At 39.1% G+C, this 23326-nt stretch overlaps 1 protein-coding gene across 8 annotated transcripts in view; it reads left to right on the forward strand.

Moving 5' to 3' along the window:
• The window catches only part of ALK (ALK receptor tyrosine kinase), a 305848-nt gene that overhangs the window by 135938 nt on the left and 146584 nt on the right, over nucleotides 1-23326 (forward strand). For all 8 annotated transcript variants that reach the window (XR_014581118.1, XM_083827801.1, XM_083827805.1 and 5 more), the window contains exon 4: nucleotides 12411-12612. Coding sequence is in view for 7 of the 8 variants with exons in the window: in XM_083827801.1 (XP_083683927.1) it covers nucleotides 12411-12612 (202 nt within the window). In the remaining variant the exon portion in view is untranslated. The remainder of the gene's footprint in view (nucleotides 1-12410; nucleotides 12613-23326) is intronic.

The following is a 23326-nucleotide window of genomic DNA, read 5'->3' on the forward strand; positions in this document are numbered from 1 at the left end:
ATGTAATCTAAGTTTCCCCTCTTTTAGTTTAAAACCATTCCCCTTCCCCTGTTATTATTTGCCTGAGCAAAAAGTTGCTCTCCATCTTTTTTATATGCACCCTTTTAAAAAAGAGAAAAGCTGCAATGAGGTCTCCCCGGAGCCTTCTCGTCATCAGGCTGAACATCCCCAGCTCTCTCAACCTTTCTTCGTAAGTGATGTGCTCCAGCCATGTTTATGACCCTTCTCTGGACCTGCTCTAACAGATTAACATCCTTCTTGTGCTGGTGGCCCCAGACCCGTACGCAGTACTCCAAGCCTTACAAGGCAGAGTGACTGCATCAGTCTTCCATTGTCAACTGATGCAGTCACTCCATCATAGAAGGCCACCAGACTGGTCAGGCACAATTTGCCCTTGGTGAAGCCATGCAGGCTGTCTTGGATCACCTCTTTGTCTTGCATGTGCCTTGACATTGCTTCCAGGAGGATCTGTTCTGTGATCTTGCCAGGCACAGAGGTGAGGCTCACTGGTCTGTAGTTTCCTGGGTCCTCCTTTCTACCCATTTTAAAAATGGGAGTGATGTTTCCCTTTTCCCAGTCACCAGGGATTTCACCTGACTGCCAGGACTTTTCAAATATGATGGAGAATGGCTTTGCAACTACATTAGTAGACTTGTACCTATTCAGTTTCACCAGGTGGTCTCAAACCTGTTCTTTGCTTACAGTGAGAGGGATTCTGCTCCCTCAGCCCTCATCTACAGATTAAGGGAAATGAGAGATGTGGGAAGGCTGACTGCCAGTGAAGTCTGAGGCAAAGACGTTATTGAGTACCTCAGCCTTCTCCATGACTGTTTTTACCAGTTCCCCCTTCTCATTTATCAGAGGGGGTACACTGTCCTTGGCCTTTCTTTTCTAACCAATGTATCTATAGAATTCCTTCTTGTTATTTTTTGCATTACTTTCCAATCTCAGTTCTATTTGTGCCTGGGATTTTCTGATCCCATCCCTTGCACAACTATCTCAGTTTTCTGCCCTCCCTGCTCACTTAAGCAGGGGGATGGAGAGTTCTTGCACTGTAACAAAAGCATCCTTAAAGAGCTGCCAGCTCTGTTCAGCTCCTTTGTCCCTAAAGACTGTTCCACGGGATCTCATCCACTAGGTCTTTAAACAGCTGGAATTTCACTCTTCGGAAGTTCAGGATCCTGACTTTGCTCTTCACCATGCCCATGTTCATCGAGATCACAAATTCAATGAGGGATTGTCACTGCAGCCCAGACTGCCTCCAGTCTTCAACTCCTTAATGAGTTCATCTGTGTTGGTGAGCACCAGGTCCAGTAACACTTCTCCTCTCATTAGTTTGTCTAATACCTGGACCAGGAAGTTATCTTCAGTGCCCTCAACAACTCAGGAGTCTCCTGGATTGCTTACAGCGTGCTGTGTAGCTTTTCCAGCAGACATCTGGGTGGTTGAAGTCCCCCATGAGGATGAGAGTATGCAAGCATGGTACTTCTTGTACTTGAAGCAAGAAGGTCTCATCAACAGTTTTCCCCCGATCAGGCAGCCTGTAGTAGACCCCAACCACAAGGAATCATATGGAATGATGGAATCAACTATATGGAATTACTCTGTCAGGTAGACAGCTTCTAAAGTTGAGTGCTATCCTGGGCTGTGTAAAATCTACTTTCTGAGCCACATTCCTTTCCAAATTCACCGTGTCATTTAGTCATTCTGTTGTCTGCAGGCTAAAACTGGAGAAGGGAGGTAGTCTTTTAATAAGACAGCAGTTCTCGCAGTCATCAGCCAACAGAAAACAAATAGAATGTCTCATTTATACTGTATCTTAGGGAAATGAAAAAGAGGGTGGACTAATGGTTACCAAACAAGATGAATACGCAAGTACCTTCTTAGCATAACTATGTCTCTATGAAATTAGAACGTCAGTGAGCTAAAGGTAATTTGTTCAGGATGCCAACAGAATGATAATGGCTGTGATCTCCCTGCAATTACAGAACCATGGTGGGATAGCTCAGGTGACTGGAATGCTGTCATAGAGGGCTACATGCTTTCTAGGGAAGACAGGCCAGGAGGGCGAGGTGGTGGAGTTGCTTTTATGTGAGAGAGCAACTGGAATGCATCGAGCTCTGCGTAGAGGTGGATGAAGAGCAAGTTGAGAGCTTATGGGTAAGGATTAAAGGGCAGGCTACCATGGCTGACACCGTTGCGGGTGTTTGTTACGGGCCACCCAATCAGGAAGAGGAAGTAGATGAAGCCTTCTACAGACATCGGGAAGAAGCCTCACGATCACAAGACCTCGTTCTTGTGAGGGACTTCAACCACTCTTGTATCTGCTGGAAAGACCGCACAGCTAGGCACAAACAGTCCAGGAGGTTCCTGCAATGCATTGATGACAGCTTTTTAACACAGGTGGACAAAAAGCCAACAAGGAGAGGTGTGCTGCTGGACTAACAAACAAAGAAGGGCTAGCTGGAGGTGTGACTCTGTGATATGTCTGAATGCGATCTGTATGATCGTTCTCTCATTAGGTAGTTTAAGTAAGAATGAAAAGGGAATATAGTTGGTCAGAAGAGCCTTGTAGCACCTTCTAGAAATACCTCCACCCACCTCTCCCCCAACAATAATTTTGAAGCAGAAATTTTTGGTAGGGCTGGGATGATATTTCAGAGAATTTTATTTTCTGGGTGTTCCATGAAGAAGAAAATTACTGTGGTAAATATTCTTTAGTTCTACTTAGCTGAATTCCATGAAAAATTTCTCTGTTGTATTTGGGCATTGTGCTATCCAAATTAATTACTTTTTTAAGGTAAACATTTGTCTTTTGAGAAGTAGAATTGATTTTAAAGGCATACTGAAGGTAGAATTAAAGCATGCGAATTGATTGGCATGCCCTGTTCAGTCAGCAGATCCCTTGTGGCTCTCTTTTTTGAGTTTTAGAGCAAAAGAGTTGTACAGTCTTTCATCCATAACGCTCATCAAGAGCTTCAACTTCTGCAGCTTGTACTCATGTGAAACCCACATTGAAGCCCCATGAGTATTTGCTTGCAAGAAGAGTGGAGGGCTTATTGTTTGTGTTGGAAAAAGCAATGTCATTTTTATTTCAGTCAGTTTAGTCTATTTAGAACCCAAAAGTGTGATAGGCAGTTTGCAGAATAAGTAAAGAAGAAATAGATTCTTTTTATCAGAAATGTAATTTTGAAGTTGATCACAGTGCAGTCACACAGTAAAAATAGCAAACTGTGAAAGAAGAGATGAGGCACTGGAATTACAGTTTGTTATTGTGGGCATAATACGTTGTTTATAGATGCATGTTCTTTAATGGTCTCCATTGACATGACTGAAGCTCCTCTTTGTTTCCATGTGTCTCTCAATTCATAGCTGCCAGCTGTCTTTTGGACTCTGGTACATAGACTTTCTTAGGTACTACCTATCTCACTGGCCTTCAACGAGACCTCTAAAATCCTCTTCTTCATTAAAACACACCATCTTCTCATGATTTATCTTACTTATATTATCTTTGGACCAAGCTCATGATTCTCTGAGCAGCAGAGTTATGACACTAGCACACTACACTGACATTATGGCGGCCTTTATATTGTGAGCTTAGTCCTGGCACAGGAGACAGGAGGAGGTCTATGCCAAGTAGGTGTTTTTACATTGTTTCTCCTGTGTTTTTCTAGTTCTTCCAGGGAATAAGTCACCATACTTGCTCCTTGTTTAAGATGGTGTCTGACGTTACTGAACAGTGAGTTGCTGCAGTATGCAATCTGTTCCAGGCATGTTTCAAGTACTTGTGTGTCAGAATATTGTTAGACTTCTTAATTTTTAAGCTTTTAGCCTGCTGAGTGTAATCAAATAACCACACTCAAGAGCAAAGTGGTAAGGAGGGACAAAGCATTCACCATCCTTTCTCAACTTCCTCTTAGCTGTTGTGCACACTATGACGTACTGAAAAGACATTCTACCTCTCTGTTTTTATTGATAGAACCAGCTTCATCTTGGCTTTCCCTTTAGGTGTGTCTGTCTTGCTCGTGATGATGGAAATTTCTCCCATTTTCTAGTCTCAGAACAGAGATCTCAAAAAGCAACTTGCCCTTTGCCTTTTGTCAGCAGTAAACAAGAAGATGCATATTGGCTAATCATCTGTGCAAGGCTGAATTATTTAAACACTTTTGTCCTTCTCTAGGAAATATTTTAATTTCAGATTGAATTTTAAGTTTTTAATTAACTAACTAATTTTCTCAGTTCAGTGCTTTTCAGCTGGGAGTGAACACTGCTGAGTCATTTAGGAATTGGATTGTAACAGCATCTGGCTCTAGCTCCCATTACAGCAGGCAGTACCTGGAGCTTTAAGTGTTTTCTTCCTTCTGATTTTTTTCTTTTGAAAAATTGGCTGTAAAATTCTTTGTGAGGAAAAACTTCTTTTATTGTTGTATATCTGAAGAAAGTAGCATGAAGGGATGCAGCTTTCCATATGTGCATGTTACAGATTATCAAAATTTAAACGGAGTAATAATAATGGTTATTTTTTAGTTGAATGGTGTTCCTTTTGACTTCAGCTCTCACGCTATGTTCTAGAGATTCAAACAGGGGACACCTGTAAAAGAGCTGCATGAAGGTCACTTCTTGGGGACTGCTGCTGCTTTGTGTAAAACTTCAGGGTTGCTCTGAGGGAATAGGTAAATTACTAGGGAATATTCCTGGTACTGGAGTGTGAGAAAAGGGATGACTCCTCTTTTATAACTTCAAGTTACATTTCTATAGCACTGCTGCAGTTCCCAAGGATCGTAGTAAATACTGTTTGTTCAATGGTCATGGTTTTATTTGAGTGACTTCTTTGATTTTAAAAGAAATGAAATTTGCCTGATGCCTGACTAAGAGAACAAAATTGGTCTTTATTTTGCTTTGATCAGTTCTTGGCCCTTCCTCCTTACATTTCAGAAATGAAAAGTACTTGAATAGGAGTTAATCTTAAGGACCTTTGACTTGCAGATTTCTGCTCTGATACCTATTTTGGCCATATGTTTTTCATGTTGTTTTCATTTGTTTAATCTGTCTGTTTTAGCTTGTCCACTTGTGAAATGTATTACATGACCACAAAAATTACTATGAATTCATTAGAGTTTCTGAATTACTCCTGCTTCATCTAAACAAACAATCTCACATACCTGCTAAGCTTTAGGAGTGAAATTCTGATTCTAATTAAGCTAGTAGCAAGAACTCTAATTGACTTCAAAAGAGGTAAGATATCATCCAATTACCATAATTAGATTGTTAAGAATTGTTCAGCTCCAAATTTTGTAATAATTCAAAGGCTGTTACCTTCATGAATTTTAAGTCAGATGTAAGTATGGCATGTTGCCAATCTTCTGGTGGTTATGCAGTCACGTTGCACTCAGTTCTGGAGACTATTCACATTATTAGTGTTCAGCACATTTTAGAAGCTTGATGAAGCAATTAGAAAATCTGTGTAAGTAAACCTAGAAAAAGTTTTCCAGTATCTTTTCTCAGTGTCACTCAGCTAATGCCCAGTTCTTCCATGGCTTTTACCAAATGCTGAGCTGCTGCTGTGAGTTCTGCTTGAATGGTTAATTTAGAAGCTGAGTGTAAAATGAAGAATCTGAAGCTCTGTGGGATGTTTTGTGATACTGTGGAAGTACTCTCTCTAGTCAGCATCTCCAAAGAACATAAAACTTGATTTAAATTTTTTTTCTACTGTACAGTCCCCAACAGACGTTGACTGTTAATAGTTTTTACAGTTCTAATTTAATCTGGTAGAGTATTGAACTTGTATGTGAAAGGTAATAAAATCATTTTAGTAGGAAGATGGAGTTTATGTTCAGAATAACAATCTATCAGTTTTGCAAAGGGTTGTTAAATTGCTGCTTTATAACTGTGATCAGATTAAGTCAGCCTAGCTGTGTTATGAGCCTTGCTTTTCCAGAAAATAAGTTAAACTGACAAAACTATGGTCTTTGGTTATTAAGGGAGGAATCTGCTTGAATTGGCATAAGGACACTGTAATTCGTATCAGGTATCTGCATGTCTTTTCTGTGTGTATGATTGGCTTGGGTGTGTTGCTAAAAATAACTTTCAAACACTGTGAACCTCCCACTTCATTAATTCTAATACATGCCACTTCTGTAACTGATTTTTATGTCCCATCATTTGATGGGACATTATGTCCTCATCTGATGTAATTTCTTTAGGTTTACTCAAATGTGTGGTATCTGGTATACAAGAACATCCCATGCATGAAATCCTAGACCTCATGTGCAAATTGAGAAGTTTCACCTGTATGTTTGCCCAAGAAGAACTGGTTAGCATTTTCTGCAGTGAATGCTTTGCTGGAGAACCTTCCATTGTAACTTCTCTAGCTGTCATTTCTTTGGGTTGCAGCCATCTTTGCTAGACAGCTGCTTCGGAAAGTTCAAATGATGCATTAGGGTGCACTGACCTCACTTAGCATCATGAAGTTATTTAACAGAACATTGCTCTGTACTGCATTTGCCCTGAAGACTGGCAAGGAAGGATTTAGGAGATGAGCAGTTAACAGGTTGCATTCAAAGCTATTTAGGTGATGACTAGCTTTTGAAAGGGTTAGCAATAGGACGGTAAGTTTGCCCAGTTCCAAGGGCCTAATGATAGCTCTTTCTTTTAAATATTTCAGGGTTGCCTCAGGATTCATTGGAGTGTTTCAGTTGTTTTCTGCATCCATATTAGACAAGGATATTGGGTCAAAGATTGGTCATTCGTCGTTGGTGTGTTTTGAGTTGTAGTCTTACCCATCTACACCCCTTTGTTTGTAAACATAGAATCACAGAATCATTAAGGTTGGAAAAGACCTCCAAGATCATCTGGTCCAACCATCCCCCTACCACCAATGTCACCCCCTAAACCATGTCCCTAAGCACTATGTCCAACCTTTCCTTAAACACCCCCAGGGACGGTGACTCCACCACCTCCCTGGGCAACCCATTCCAACACCTGACTGCTCTTTCTGAGAAGAAATGTCTCCTCATTTCCAACCTGAACCTCCCCTGGCGCAACTAGAGGCCATGTTTGGACAGGTGCTTTATTGATAGTGTGTCTGCATATACATGGTGCATTAGCATCATTTTACTTTTTTTTTTACAGATATGTCACGTTACTTTATTAGTCTTGGTGAGTGCAATTTCAAGGTGTCTCTTCATTGTTTGAAAAACATCTTGCTACTAAGCCGATCAGCCATCCTTCTTCCCTTTTGGTGATATGAATGTTAGAAAGTTGCAAAAAAGCTTCCAAAGTATCAACAAAACTTTTTCGTGGAAGATATATTAATTTGTCTTGTAATATTCTTCTTACGTCCACTGCAATAATTTCCTGTTGTGTGAGTCAGTGCAGCCAGGCAGCAGGAACAACCACAAACTGGTGGCTAAAATGCCAGGTGTAGATTATTCTTGTTACCTCACCAACCAGAGGATCCCCAACACAACACCTGAGCAGAGGCACACAAGCGGGGATGCAGGACCTGTTAAACAGGGTCCATGCCAGGAGATCACCGACCTGCTGGTTTCTCCTGTTTTTATCGAGGGTTCACAAAGGTGCAGTTTTTACCACCATGCTGTGATCCTCACTGTGCTTTTTTGATCTTCTCCATACCAAGGCTGGGAGCTCAAGCGTGTCCAACAGGGCACCTCTGAGTCCACCAAACACCTCTGTTACCTATTTACAGATGTGCTATTTGCTAAACAGCCAGAGCACAAACAGCAGCAGGCATTATTTAGATGTTTTTCTACATTGCTGCTCCCCAGACGCATTCCCAGCCGCAAGATCACTTGAGCATATTTACAGTCCTCCTTGACCATCTTCTGTTCTCATCCCATCCTCCTCACCAATCTTCTATTTTTAACCCATTCCTCCCAACACCCGTCCTTAAGTGTAAATATGTTTTAATTTGTGTTTGTCTGAAGTGACAGCAAGTTACCAGAGACTTTATTGGATGTAACATGTTGAGGATGAGGAAAACTTGCCTTATGACTGCAGGTATTAAAAAATTAGGGAAAAATATTATTAGGAGATGAGTAGTATTGGTAAATTTCTTCTACAGCTTGTGAGGGTTTACGGAGAATGTGGAAAATAAAGTATTTGCCATTTGGACCAGTAATTTCTGAAACAACACAAAGCAATATTGGGTAGTAAGGTTTATGTCATATAATGCAAATGCAGATATATTTGGTGCAAAAGGCTGAATGCTGTACCCACTGCAATTTCTTGGTTCTGTATGATCATGATGAATGAGCTCATGAGCCAGGGAATGCTAAGTGGCTGGGTCTGTGTCTGTATATCTAGTTACCTAGTTAATTTGTGATTATTTTAACTGCATCTCTTCAATAGCAGCACTGCACTGTGCAGCCAGAGTCCAATTTAAAACCTGTAATAGAAGAATCCTGAAATGAGTCATTGGTGAACATCTTCTGGAAATGAATAGGCCATTCGGAGTCCTGATTTTAGCAATTATAAGGTCCATGCTGTGCCATACACTGTCAGACACAGGTCCTGTCAACATACCCATGTTGATCAGTTGGGAAGAAACAGAAGGGGAAGAGCTTGATTTTGTGCTGTGGCATTCTGTGTTTAACCACTCCCTCATGTGAGCAGTAGAATGTGACACTGTGCAGTGTCATGCAACATGTCATGTACCATGAAGTGGCCTTTCATTTCAGCTTATATCCCCTGATATCAAAATAGCAGCAGAAGTTTGTTTGAAACCACGGTGCTTTTTCTAGCTGTGCACACAGGAAGATCCCAAGAGCCTCATTAGAATCGTGAGAAAATAAGTGCAAAGAAATTATAGTTGGAGTCTTCTGGTCTTAAGGGTCTACACAGAGATCTCAGAGCTTGCCACATAGATTCCCTCCCATCAGGGGGAAATACAAAATTAATAAACAAGTGAACACACACCTTCTAATTTTGCCAGAAAGTTGGGATGAAACAGAATATTCTTCTCTCTCTCGGCATGGATAGGGAATCAATGTCCATATGTGCCTCCAGCTCTTTCTAAGTAGCTTTCTGTAACCTGATCCTGGAAATTGTGCTTGTATGGATCCCGTGGGAGGCTGTTTCGTGGAGCGCAGGCAAGCAGTGACTGAAAGATTGTGTCTGTGAGGGAAGGGATGAGTATGAGGATGTACGTTCAAAATATATCATTTCTCTCTTCAGACACTTTAATTTTTCCTTTGTAGGTTTGACATCATTGATTCCAGTAGCATAAGTCCTGCCAACTTTGATGAAATAGGATTTGGGCCTCTGTCAGCCATTTGTTGTGTTTGTGTGAGTGTGTTTGTGGTTGCCTGACAGATACATTGCATGTGTGTCAGGGAGAGCAAATTCATGAAATCGGCTTGGTCTGAATTGGTATTTTGAGTCTACTGCTTATGTGGTAAAGAATCTGTGTGATGTTAATACATACTATATGTGTCAGGTCTGGTTACTATAGGAATTCACTGCTTTGCTCAGTGATAAGCAGATCTTGTAGCTTGTGAGGAGGAATCTTCAAATTATCCTTGTAACAATACTTCTGCGTTTTCTCTGTTTCTTAGCAAGTCCCTCTCATTTTAACTTTGAGAACAGTCCCAGTTAACACCAGAGCCAGATGCCGCTCTAATACTTTCCTTAGCATTTATGAATTAGGCTGGCAGTAAGAGCAAAAAGAGAGCACCACAGCAGACAGTATTGCCACCCGTGAAACGGCTGAACTTTCAAAAGCGGGAGCAAAGTTGTATTTATGCTCTCTCTCTCTCTCTGCCTTCACAAAAATATAAACTGAGAAGGCATTTCTAATAAGATTGTGTACATTGTTGAGGGCAATACTGCATAACAGCAACGTCCTTCGGAGTGATTTTCTAGGCATCATTTCACAGCAGTATATTGTGGGTCTATTCCTAACGTGCTGCCCAAATGTGGCTGTGTAGCCTCTACCGTGGCAAACTCGTTTTCCTTTTAGCAATATAATTTAACAGGTAGAGCTGTCCTTGTGATGATTAATAAGCCCCATTTGCCCAGAGTTGCCCTGTAAATAAAAGTACCCAAACCAAAGGGGGCTAGGAACTAACACATTTGCTCTAGCAGCTAGCCATGTTTTCTACTAGGTCTCGCTGAGGTTTCAAATCTTTCCTCAAGTCAGGGTGTAAAAAAGCATACACTTCTTTATTCAGAACCATTGCAGGAAAAAAAAAAATAGGGGAATGTGAGCTTTCTTTTTGTTTCTTTGTTATGTTAGAAATCTCACTCCCTGTTGCAAGGCAGTAAGATGAGAAAATGGCTCTCGCACCTGCCAAGCTACCATCAGCAATTATTGCAACGCTTAGTGGGTTTCTGCCACCAGCAGAAGTCTCTTTGCTCCCTTTCATGTCAGAGATTTCAGTGTTCTTGTGGGGATGGTACAATTAAAGCCACAAGATTTAGTGCTCTAATTCTCTTTTGTTTGCAACGAAAGGGAGAGACATGGAAGTATGATATATAAGGCTGGGTTTCTGGTTTTATTTTACTGACCAGCAAAAATAGTGTGTATATTAAACTGTAACAATTACAGTGTTTGTTTAAACTCATCAAACCATTCCTTTAGTAGCTGGATTAAAGGCTACCATTTCACATAAAGGAATCTTGCTAATAAAAAAGTGTAGCAACTACATTTCACTCATCTCTGTTTGCAAACCTTGACACCTGAGAAGGCTGTACCTTATGTATTTCTGTCTGTTTCTTTCAGTATAAATATTTTCCAGTTTTAGATATGTCATTAATGCGATGCAATGTCAAGAACACTGTTTTTTGACAAGTTTGTCAAAAACGTTCCCGATGATAAATGTGGGAGGGAAGTACGGTGGTTGACAGGAACCCGTGTTTCATTTTGAGCCTTTCTCTTATTCGTCTATGGGACCTGAGATAAACTAACAAGTCAGATTGTTTCAGAGGGGACATCTGTGACCAGGAGTGCAATTCCCCTGTTCTAAACTGGCATCTGGCAGTGAGATACTAAAATCTGAGCTCATCACCCACAGTTCAGTGGAAATGGGAACTTCTGAAGGGCAATTCACCAGGTCCATTTTAGGATGAGATGAACTGTCATGGGAGCTGAGAATGTCTGCTTTGCACATTGTGATCCACAGCTTAGGCACCAAGGTGAAGGTGAGAAGGATCCATTCATGGCTTCACAGGGTTTCTTAGACATTCTGAGCATCAGCAAAGCCTTGAGTTATACCTGCTCAGCCACTTTGAAAATGATTCCTTTGAAGTTTCAACCTCGGTATTTAAAAAAAAAAAAAAAAAAAAAGTTGCTGCTCCTGCTAAAATTCATGCTTACTTAAAAACAGATTACAGCCTATTGGGCCTTAGTTTCTCCCTTTGTGAAATTAAATTGTTGATCAGATCTGTATGTTTTGAGTAGTAACAGACAGGCTTTTTTAATGGACACTGCAGAAGTGAAATCCTCCTTTATAATCCTCCTTTATGATTATCTGATCAGTCTTGCAAGAATCTGTGGAATTTAAATTTTTTTCTTGCTTTAAGGGTCGGTCCCTTTCATTTACCTAGCTGAATTTTCACTTACCTGACTAAACACCTCAATGTGCTGACTCTGTGGAAGAATTGGTAAACTGGTCAACTGCCAAAGGGGAGTAATTTGACTTACCTGAAATGAACAACAGCGTAATGAAAATGCATCGCCTCTGTCCAACAGGATAAGCTTCAAATTGTACTGAAATAGAATTAGGCCAGGGGAGTCAACATACTGGATAATAATGAAGTTTAACGTGGATTAGCTGCATATAAAATGGATATGTTAGAATGAATTGCTGAAGAAATAAAGTGATGTCAGGCTTTTATCCTGACTCTTATGGCTTAAGAATGCTGCTCTCTTCTGTTTATAGAAGATCAAAGCTAGAGCTATTGAATGTGTTCTTTATTTGGGTGAGAAAAACAGATACAAAGATTTAATACATACCTGACCTGTCAAATCAGGATGCCACTGGACCAAGGCCATAATGTTTGGCTCTGGACCACATCTGAGAAGTTGCAGAGATGGGAATAAAGTCCAGGAAGTAATAAGTACATAAAAACAAGAATCCAAACTTCTTTGATGGCTTGCCTCGGCTTAAATTTGGAAATCTCTTGGTTGACTGATTGATTTTTCTAGTTGCTGTTACATGTTTTTCCCTCCAGTAATGTTTGTGGCTTTTTTCACTTTGTGCCTTTTCTTCTGGTAGTTAAATCTAAGGAGTTTCCAAATTAGGTGGCAACAATAATCTTAGGATGAGTGGGAAGTATAGAAGGGCTGCTGAGTGAGTTGTGGCATAAAAATGACAAGTATTAATCTGTATGCTGGGATTTTTTTTGTATTTTTTTTCCTTAAAGATTTCCCATTGCTTCATCTATCCTAGGTTCATTCCTGTTCCTCAATGAATCCAAGAGTCCAAGCCCTGTCATCCTGAGCCCTTGGCTGAGAAGCAGCAACAACCAGTGCATAGTTCAAGTGGCCGTTTATAAATTTTTCCAGCAAAATGGAGAATATATTGCTCGGGTCCTTCCCATTGATGAAAGCAGCAGTGAAATCTTGTCAGCACAGAATCCAGAGAAACATGGGTAAGTCTCATCCTCTCATTTGACTCATAGCTTGATCGAGAAGAAACACACAATTGCATAGCAATACAACCACAAAATGAACGCTACATATCTATCAAGGAAAGCAGGACACCGCACTGAGTAGATGTTGGTCTTGCATGGGTCTAAGTTATTGTAGAAACTGGTGATTGCTTATTTGATTATTCAAAGCATCAGCAAACTACTGGATCTATGTAACAGTGAGTCTCTAAGTCGACATCACCTTTATTCTCGCTGCTTGCGAATACTAATTTGCTCTGATTCCTTTTTACTTCTTCTTTACCCAAGTGTACTTTTGGGGCTGGAATATTACTGAGTCTTTGGAGTTTTGTGCATCTGCATGAATTCTAAGTTTTGTGTTGCATTTGTATTTTTTAAATGCAGTCTCTTGTCAGTAAAGCAGTTCAGAGCTACTGCCAGTGGAGGAAAGCTTTTCATCTTTAAAGGGTGAAACTGTGTGAAATGTTTTATCCTCTTTGCACAATTAATCTTACTTGTTGATGATGTCTTAATTTGCCAGAATTCCCATGTATCCTTTAGACTTTAGTTAGTGGCAAAACAGTAGGAGCCATAGCTGAACGTGGTACATATTTTTAAACACTGGAGTAGTGGAGTGCTTTAGAATTGAATTTGGATTTATATGAGGCTAATGTTGTCCCTGTTGTATATACTGATTTTTTTATTATTATTTTTTTTCTGTCATAGAATGTGTATTAAGAAGCATAATTTTTACTAAGCACTCCAAATGTTTTTTGTTTTGATATGATAGATTAGAGAGTTTCTAATAGCAAGTCCTGCTGGATTGTGCTTGAAATAAGATGTGATTATCTGACTACTATCTATAGCAAATTCCGTATTTTCCAGTAGCAAAAGAAGAATGTGCAGTTAAAATGCTGACAGGTGATGACCTAAGTCATAGAAACAGTTTGAATAGAAGTAATTTTCATATAACACATGGCCTATAAATGTGAGCAGGAGAGCTTGTGTATGGAACTAAATTGTACTTAGTTCCAGCAATATCATCCAAATTGTAAATTACTGTTGACGTCTGGGGAAAGGTAATTAGGGGAGCTGCAGCAGCTGTCTTTTTCCTTAGCTCTTTGAAAATGCTGTGCTGTATGCCACAGCTAATAAAAGTGCTTTGTGCAAAGTTCCTCCTGCATTGGCAATGCCACTGCTCCTTGGCATTTGCAGGGAATACTGCTGAGTGTAAAGTGCTTTGCTCTGCTGCGTGGAGGAGCTCTAGCTCACATCTGGAGCACAGGCAAGTGCCAAACGTAAGGAGCCCTGAAGGGAAGATCACTAACTACAGTAACAAATGCACACTTTTGCCATCTGCTGGAGACAATATGGGCTATGCAGCTGTGTATTGCAGATGGCAGAAAGAGATTGTCACCACAGAAAAGATTGCCTGTGCTTGTAAAGAAGGTGAGTTTGGTTATAGCTTGCCTGTCCCATCCACTTAGAAAAGTACAGCTTGCTACGCAACAGCGTTTCCATGGCACATAGTGGAGTAAGGACATGCCTGGGACTTTCTCCATTCTATATTGCTGAATCCTTGGTAGTCTGCGCTATAAAACTTCTCTGGTTAGTTCATTTATTCCCCTCCACTCTTGTCTCATCACTGTGAGAGGTAGTAGCTCTTACCCAGCTCAGCAAGGAAGAAAGGCTCTGATATTGTGCCCGCATAAAGGTAACAAAATGACAGTTAAGTTCCTACCCAACAGATGGTAGCCACAGACGGTAGGCTAACAGTTTGTTATTACTTGTTATTATTTTTTAACCTTAATTCCAGAACTGATAAGCACTCCTGTGCTCTTTATTTGGAGGAATTAGATTAGATTATCTAAGCTCTGATAATAAAACATGCAAATCTTACTTTCGTAAAAATCTTTTCTTTAAGTAGGAAGCAAGAATAGCTGATCAGAATTTAAGAATAATTCAATAAAGTTCTTAAATCAATTAGTAATCCTATAGTTTACTCTTTTTAATACTATATGTTAGAAACTGCAAAAAATGGTGCTGTCTTGTAATAAATTCTTTGACAAAATTCTGTAAGCTCTGAGTGGAAGATAGCTGATGAGCCTGTGCTAGAAATGAGAAAACACCTTGAAGTTTTACAGGTGACACTTCTTTGATTCAGTGCACTTTACATACTGTTTTGCAAATAAGACCTGGAAGGTACGTGTAGTTGTGAGTCCATACCATTGCTGAAAATCAGGCTTATAGCAGGAAAAGCATGTTTTATCGAAAAATCTGCACTTGAGGAGTGCAGTAAATTAATTCCAGGGTGGATTTTCTCATATCTTGAACTATGCACCATGTCAGTATCTTTTTTTCCCTTCATTTTTTTTAAATCTCATAACCTGAATTACACATATTCATATCTTACAAGGTCTTCACACTTCATGTACATTTACAAGAGAAAAAAGTAAATGCTGTCAGGTAGTTCTATTTATTGAAAGAAGCCAAGCAAGTGTTTTGGTTGGCAACATATTGAACCAATCTTAAGTAGAATATATATAAAGCCTTGAAACTTTATTAGGAAAATAGAGACAGTATAGTACCAAATATTTATTTGTTACCAGGGTTCAATCATGCTGTCCTTGTGAGCACAATACACATTTTTGTTGTAATGGATAAAGAGCTAGTGATGTTCTGTTTGCTCTTATGGTCTCATTCGGTCTGAAAAAAATAGCCCAAGACTGTGGACTCACTAATTCCATAATGAAGCTTAGATGGTACAGAAATAGTTATTTAGAAGATGCATATTTGTTTTATTTTATTACTTGACATATTTCACTACATGTTTTATTTTGCTTAGGAAGAAAGCAAGAAAATTTAAGATATGTTACATAGTACTAGGATAGGGCAGATGGAACAGACACCGGGAAGAATATGTCAGAAGTGTTATCTGCAAGTGGTTCCTGAGTGATGAAACAGCAGAGGTTGGCAAACGGATTCTTGTTTTGTATTATCCAGAAATTTTGCTAAATAACTTTTCTACATAATATTTGTAACAATCCTCACTACTCAAAAGTTAATTATGCCCTTGTTTATCAATTCAACAGAATTATGTACCATTATTATTATTATTATTATTATTATTATTATTATTATTATTATTGTTTTAAGGCAAAAAAAGTCTTACTCTATATTTAATCTTGGTGGTTTTGGAATACTTTTGATTAGACCTTTACTAATTTAGTTCCTAAGCAATCTGTAGGGACTGCTCTATGGGGAACAACACACTGCTATATTCTGTTAGAATTAGATTTGTTGCATGATGGAGTTTCTAGATGATCTAACTTTGTGGATCTGTTTTTGATATGGTTTGTCTCTTCTGCCTTCCTTAAAGTTCTGTTGCGTTTTACAAGCCCATGCAATTGATACAGGGAGAGAATCTATGTACTGCTGTCAATCCGTTGTAATGGCAAAAAATTGTTAGAATTCCTGCCATGGAGCATAGCAGTTTCTGATTTATCCCAAATGTCACTAGATGTTGTTACTGTCTTTTGCTGATTTTCTGCTCCCAGGGTGCTCTCTACAATCCTTTCTTGTTGCTATTTAATAGACTGCATTTTTTGTGTTACTGTAGTTGAGGAGACTGCAAGTATGTGTACATAGCATAGGAGTTATTTAGAAAAGGAGTTACTATCACAATTTGAATGTTGGCTTGGAGTGCCTCAGAGCTTGTCAGGCTGTCACTGTGGCCAGTGATTTCATTTCACCTGTTAATTATTTTCCTATCTGTTAAATTTGCAATTATAAAGCTAGTAAGCTTATAAATGTGCTTAATGAAGTAATGAAAATACAAAGGAAATCTTTTCAATGAGGTCAGAGTTTGTAATACAGGACTGATTTTTATTTCTTTTGATCTGTGTATTTCAGATAAGCTAGAGCCGGACAGGGACAAAAATAGCATCATACATTTTAATTACCATTATTATTTTACATCTCTACCGGCACTATTAATGGTAAGTTGCAGTATTATATACTGTATATATATACTGAAAGAATAAAGTATACTATATACTGTATATCAAACAAAACTTTTTAGTAAGTACATAGCAAATGGCTACATAACTTCAATTTGGTCTTTCATTACAGAAAACTATTACTAATCCCATAATCAAGTTTTTGTTTTTGTTTTTTTCCAAAATATTAGGTAACAAATAGATCTTAATATGGTTCATATAACTGAAGGTAATCTAGGCCTCCCTGAAGAGTGGAGGCAGTGCAGATCCTCAGATCAGCTACCTAATCAGAAATACCAGGTCAGACTTGTTCAGACGTAGATTCAAAAGATGTGACCTGAGCTGCTGGATTGAGTTCACTTCTTGTATCTGTCCCGCATTTCCTGAATGACCTGGGCACATTACCTGTTCTGTTGTGCTAGCACTTTTTCTCTATGGGAAGAAGAACACTAATTTCTCTCTCTTTTTTTTTTTTTTTTAGATTGTATTTGTTTTGTGTTAGTGAGACACTGTCTTTTACTACAAATGTTTTCAACAGTTAGAGGCAAAGGGAGGTTGAGACTGTAGCATTGACAATTAGATTGACATGGTCTGCTATGCCACCCCGCACGTCTGGGAATAGAGACCACAGAATCTATGCACAGAATTGTTGGTACTGAACTGTATGTCTTTTGACTTAAGGAGACACATAATCTGTTAGGAATCACTAGCATCTGTCACATTTGACCTTGAGTTTTAGAGTCGCCTTCTCCCTGAAAAACCTGTGGAAGGGAAAAAAAAGTATAAAAATACATATATTTGGGGTACTGCATATGAGCACTTAAACTCCTGACTTAGAATTCTGTGCAACTGAAATGTGCTGCAAATTTTTGGAGATAAATTTTGATGCCTAAAAAAGAGTTTAAATCATTCAGTCCAAACTATGCATTTGAGAAATTCATTTAATCCAGAAAATAGTCTGGATTTATGGATTCATTAAAAATTAAGCTCTCCAGTCTTGGTGGCCAGGCACCACTAATTCTTACTTTAAGAGAGGAGCCTTCAACGGTTCTAGACAGAAAATTATCACTTAAGATTTTCCTGTGCTGTTATCCGCTAGCCAACTGTTAGTCCCTTTAGGCTGGCAAATACAATGCAAAGAAAACAAATACAGTATTTGTAACTCTTTCCTTCCCCTTCCGTTTTCAAAATGTACCATCCTTAATACCTTTGAGGAATCAGTCCGTTTCAGAACAGATGCTTGTTTTGGAAAACAAGTTTTTCTTCTCCACTCAACAAAACCTTGATTCTTTCAGTATCTCAACTCTAGCTCTGAAGAAAGCTTTAACTCTGTTGATTGTGGTACCCTGAGGAGTTAATCTCTAGTTCATTTTCAGTAGATGAGGAGATTTAAATCGAAGCCCTTCAGAATGTGTAAGGTGGAATACTTCAAAGCTTTATGAAACAGTATGAACCTGATCTACAGTTGTCTTCAGATGTGGAAATATTGTTTCCGCATTCCACGTGAGCACTAGATTATGTAGATTAAGTTGTCACTTTAGCACTGGAGGTAGGTACATGTCCATATATTTCTCCTTCAAGCTTAGTGGTTTTGCTGCTGAAAAAGTGCTGTATTATTTCTTGAGATGAACCTGGTTCCTTTCTCTTAGATTTTGTACAGAATTATTAAACTTCTGAGTGTGCCTTATTTTTGCGTGTCAGCTCAAGTACAACAAAGCAGTACCTTCAAACTGCTCCAGAGGGATTTACTGCATTGGCAGTTGAGATTGGACTGTAGCAGTATGTTTCACAGTTTGCTGTCAGACATGTATGTGGAAGCAAAGTGTTTATTACCAAGAAAGATATATTAATATTGTCAGAAACTGAATTTTGAATGGTATTCAGTACTGTGGTATATCGTGTGGTGAAGCAGCAATATTATGAGACCTCTTGAACCAACCAAAAAGAACCAAAGTTCAATTATCAGTTGTTGCTTATATTTTTTAGCAGTTGATTACAGTCCCAATCAAACAGATCAGAAATCAGTCTGGGGCAACGGTGTTGGAGAGGGTGGGGGAAAACTGCAGTTATTAGTGACAGTTATCAGGCAGCTTTTAAGTGGCAAAGCTGTCTTTTATTGATGCTGGCTAGATCTAAATGTAAGCAGGAAGGCCAAGTCTATGCAGCCTCTTTCCAATTACAATTACAGAAAGAGAGAGAGAGAAAAAAAAAGCAATTTTAAGTTAAAATAAAAGTAGCAAATAAGGAAAAAAATTGTCCAACAAATTTCATCCTACTACGAGGGCAGATTACATGATGTGTAGAGAATGGAAGATTAGAGGAAAAATACACTTATTCTTTAAGGTAAGAATTCAGTTTTATGGGTGCATAGTGAAGCAACTTTCTCTGCTGCTTTTCACGTACTGCTGAGCACACTGTAACAGAGGAGGGCTGAGCTAGAATGCCCAATGTGCCCTGTACAAGGAGTCCTTGTGGCTTCCCAAATAATTGCAACACCTCTTGGTGACCTACTCCCAGTTTCTGGGAGCTGCTTCTGTGCTTGAAAGCTGAGACTGTCACATCTGGCCTCAGAGAAATGACGCCAAACTGGGCATGGTACCAGAGTTGGGGCACCCTTGAAAGTGGCTTTTTTGTGTATTTGTTCTTTTGAACTCAAATGGTCTTTAATAAAAATAATTTCTTATGCGGCTGAAACAATTTCTTCAGACCGATCTGAACAATGTAATCCTACTTTATACCATCCAAATCCTAAACACAAAAATTTGTCTTCGTAAACTTTTATGTTGTGTCTTCAGAATTATTTGCAGGCTACTCTTTAGTGGTTATCATGCTATTCTCAATTTCCGAAGTCTATTTTTTTCCCTTGCTTTTGTTTTCTCTTTTTCATTTAACTTGTTTCACTTGTTTTATAGATCTTCTGTTTTCCTCTCTACCTGAGGCTTCTGCTTCAATTTTTAGCAGTCATCCTGAATGAATCTTTACAGCCCCATATTGCCACTAGCCTGTGTTGCACTTCATATCTGTGTAGACAAGCAAGGATGAATTTCAATTTCATAACACCCGAACAAACAAACAATCCACCATATATACACACACCACCCAAGCTTCCTGTCCCCAAGCATGCACACACACACTGAAGTTGTCCTGTTGTCTTTTCTTTTCATGTTTTAGGTGTCCCTTCTGCCATACAGAATTGTAAGCTCTTTCTTAGCTTCCTTTGCTATGTAACTTCCAAGTATGCTTTTGTCACAGTCAAAATGCTTCCAACGTTTGTTTCTGGAGGCTAGACTACATGCCTCATTAATATTGCCAGCCTTGTTTCTAGTTATTTTCTGTTCCCTTCTAGCCAAGTTCTCTGTCATTCTGCTCTTGGCAAAGTTTTATAACTAGCCTGCAGTATAATTTCTGTTTGTATTTCATGCTTATTTTTTGCCTTTAAAAAAATCTTCCCTGCTCTGTGCAACCTCCTCTGCAGCTGTCCCACCATACCCTGTGGTTTTGTGCAATTGTCTTGGGGCTTTCCTTGCTAATTCTTAAGAATCTCCTTAATATCCAAGGCAAATATACCCTGCTATATTAGGTGCTATATAAAATTTTCAAGGTCCTATACCTCCCTTCAAATTCAGAGAGAAATGGTTAACCAGGTGCTGATAATAATGATGGGACAAGGGGTAATGATTTTATACTAAAAGAGAGGAGACCCAGATTAAATATTAGGAGGAAATTCTTCACTCAGGAGGTGGGCCAGGCTGCCCAGAGAAGTTGTGGAGGTGTCCATCCCTGGAGGTGTTCAAGACCAGGTTGGATGAGGCCCTGGGCAACCTGATCTAGTGGGTGGCATCCCTGCCTATGGCAGGAGAGTTGGAACTAGATGATCTTTAATGTCCCTTCCAACCCAAGCCATTCTGTGATTCTATGATAACCTTGCAAGATATGAAACTCTTATTTTTGACCTGTCTATCTACTAAGAGTATTTGAACTGTCTACCTCCTAAGAGTATTAGTGTAGCACTAATGCAGTTGATTGTGCATTCTAACCTATATTCTCAGATCTATTACTTTTAAGTTATCTTAGTTGTGCTTCATGACTTATACAATAGGGTTAGAGTCCAGTAGGGCAGTTTCACATCCTCATTTTAAAGAACATTATCTGTATTGATGCCTAACCAAAAATCTTGACAATTATTCTCAATTGCCAATAAATCAAGTGTTTCCCACTCAAAAAGGAGTGAGAACTCTGATCAACTTGGACAATAACTTACAGTTTGTGTGTGTATATTAAAAAGAAATCAGAGATTTATTCAACAGAAATTTGCAAGTTAATTCTCAATAAATTCCCAACTGGAAAACTGAAGGAAATGAAGGCTAAAAACCTACTTAGATTCTGATGCTTGCTGCAGCTGCAAAGGAGGAGACTTGGGATTCTTTTCAGTGATCCGTGAAAGTACTGAGCAGGCCTTCTTTCTACAGGAATACAGTGATGATTGTGGTATTTGACACCACTGTGAAGCACTTCGCAGAGCTTTTAATTTAAATCTCATGTACTGTATTTGTTAACTAGTATTTCTAATACCTGAAAGCATTTTCCTGACGTCTTTCTGTCAAATAGTTACCTTTATTTTCTTTTCACTTTCCTCTTTTTCTGTGGTGCAGATCTGGTACAGTAGGAATGATATTTCTATACCAAAATACTGGTTGTCTGAAAGGCTCTTCTGTACTGGCAATAACAAACCATTAGTGTCAGTGACTAGTCTGGCAAAAACATGGTTTTGGGTTGACACCAACACCAAAGGCATAATTTTCAGAGAGGGTTGTCAGATCTGCTTTGCACACTGCTATATACAACGGAGTTCTTGACTTCTGCACTGTGCCAGAAGGTTTTTCCACACACTGTGCTGGGTAATACTTGTTCTTAAGATAAATCAATATAGTGAAGACATGAATGTTCATGGCTTGCACAGTAGTGTTTTGGTATCTTGTACAGAAACGAATAGTATTCACCTTCACATTTGGAAGTACTTGCCTTCTCACTACCTTTTTGCAAGGGTTGTGTTCATCTGTTTTTTTATTTTTTTATGAACATTGAGTTCTCTGAGTCAATGAGTACAGTTGCCAGCTCTTTATAAAAGTCAGCCAATAACCTTATGATATTTGTTGCCTCCTATACCAGGCTGACTAAATATAATTTTCTATTGGAAATAGCAGCAGTGAAGTTTGTTTACTGAATGTAATTGGAGATTTTTCTGATCATCCCTTGCTTGGTTTGCCATTCGTGCTGATGGATTGAGGCCACAAAGATGCATAATTAAGTTCCTTTTGACAAGACAAACCTATTCTAATGTGGGACTTGAACCAGCAGCACCATCTGCCATCCTTGATGAACTTTGCATGAGGATAAGACTGCAGACGTTCAGCACAAGGCTAAATCTTTCATGAGGCAATGAAGTTTTTATGACTTTGCTTCATGTAGAGAGGAATACCAGTACCTTAAGGGGACTTACAGAAAAGCTGGGGAGGGACTCTTTATCAGGGAGTGTGGTGATAGAACAAGGAGTAATGGCTTTCAACTAAAAGAAGGTAGATTTAGCTTATATAAGGAAGAAATTTACTCAGAGGGTGGTGAGGCACTGGACCAGGTTGCACAAAGAAGCTGTGGATGCCCTGTCCCTGGAACTGTTTAAATTCGGGTTGGATGGGGCTTTGATCATCCTGGTCTACTGGAAGATGTCCCTGCCCATGGCAGGGGGTTGGAATTAAATGATCTTTAAGGTCCCCTCCAGACCCAAGCAATAGAGTAAGTGAGACAAATTCAACTGTTTCTCATATTCAGATCACTGACCAGTTTTTATGATCCCTTTATAATAGAATAAAATTATACTAAGGGGAAGATTTTATATAAATATTTACATTAAAATACTTTTTAATAAAGAAGCTAAATGATTTGATTTTATTTAGCAGAAGAAAAATATAAAATGTAGAACAACTATTATCCTCTGCAGCATCCTTGCTCAGATATGTTAAGATAACTTTCGTTAGAAGATTGCTATCGGTATGTTAAGTGCAGTGGACAACCTGAGTATTGGAGGATGTCAAATGTCTTAACAGTGTCTAGCTAAATATACTACCATACCAGAAAATAAAAACATGAAACGATCCATCTGGATATTTTTTTAGCTTGAAAGGAGATGGTGTTTTTAAATCTAGCAACTGTTTCTTGTATCTTGTACCTCTACTCCTTTGCTTTCAAAGTGCCTGGGTTTCAGGAGGCTCTGGTGTGGGAAGTGTGTGCTAATGCTTTTGACAATGCAGATCCATATCAAAACCATGATGACTGTAATTTGCTATTATTTAATGCTAGATGAGCTATTCAGGTACTCATTTCTTAGAGGTCTGTAGATAACATCTGACACAAGTACAAAAATTGATTTCCTCTCCCTTTCTCTTCCTTTATCCTATCCCTACCCCTTTCCTATTTTTGTTGTTGTTGTAAAAGCCAGTTGTCTGGGAACTTGGCTGTCTTTTCCATTCCTGTAGGCAATTTCTTCAGGTCAAGGCTGGGTCGTGTAGCTGGCCTGTTTGAAAGAGAATTGACTCTGCTCTTGCTACTTCTTTTTTAGATAGGGGATTCTGCTTGACAGTATCAAGGCAGTGGCAGTTGCACAGTACCTCGTAAAACAGTCTCTCTCAAACACAATGAGAGATACGATCAACTTAAGTGTT

This window comes from Anser anser (genome assembly GCF_964211835.1).
Source record: "Anser anser genome assembly, chromosome: 3".
Lineage (NCBI taxonomy): Eukaryota > Metazoa > Chordata > Aves > Anseriformes > Anatidae > Anser > Anser anser.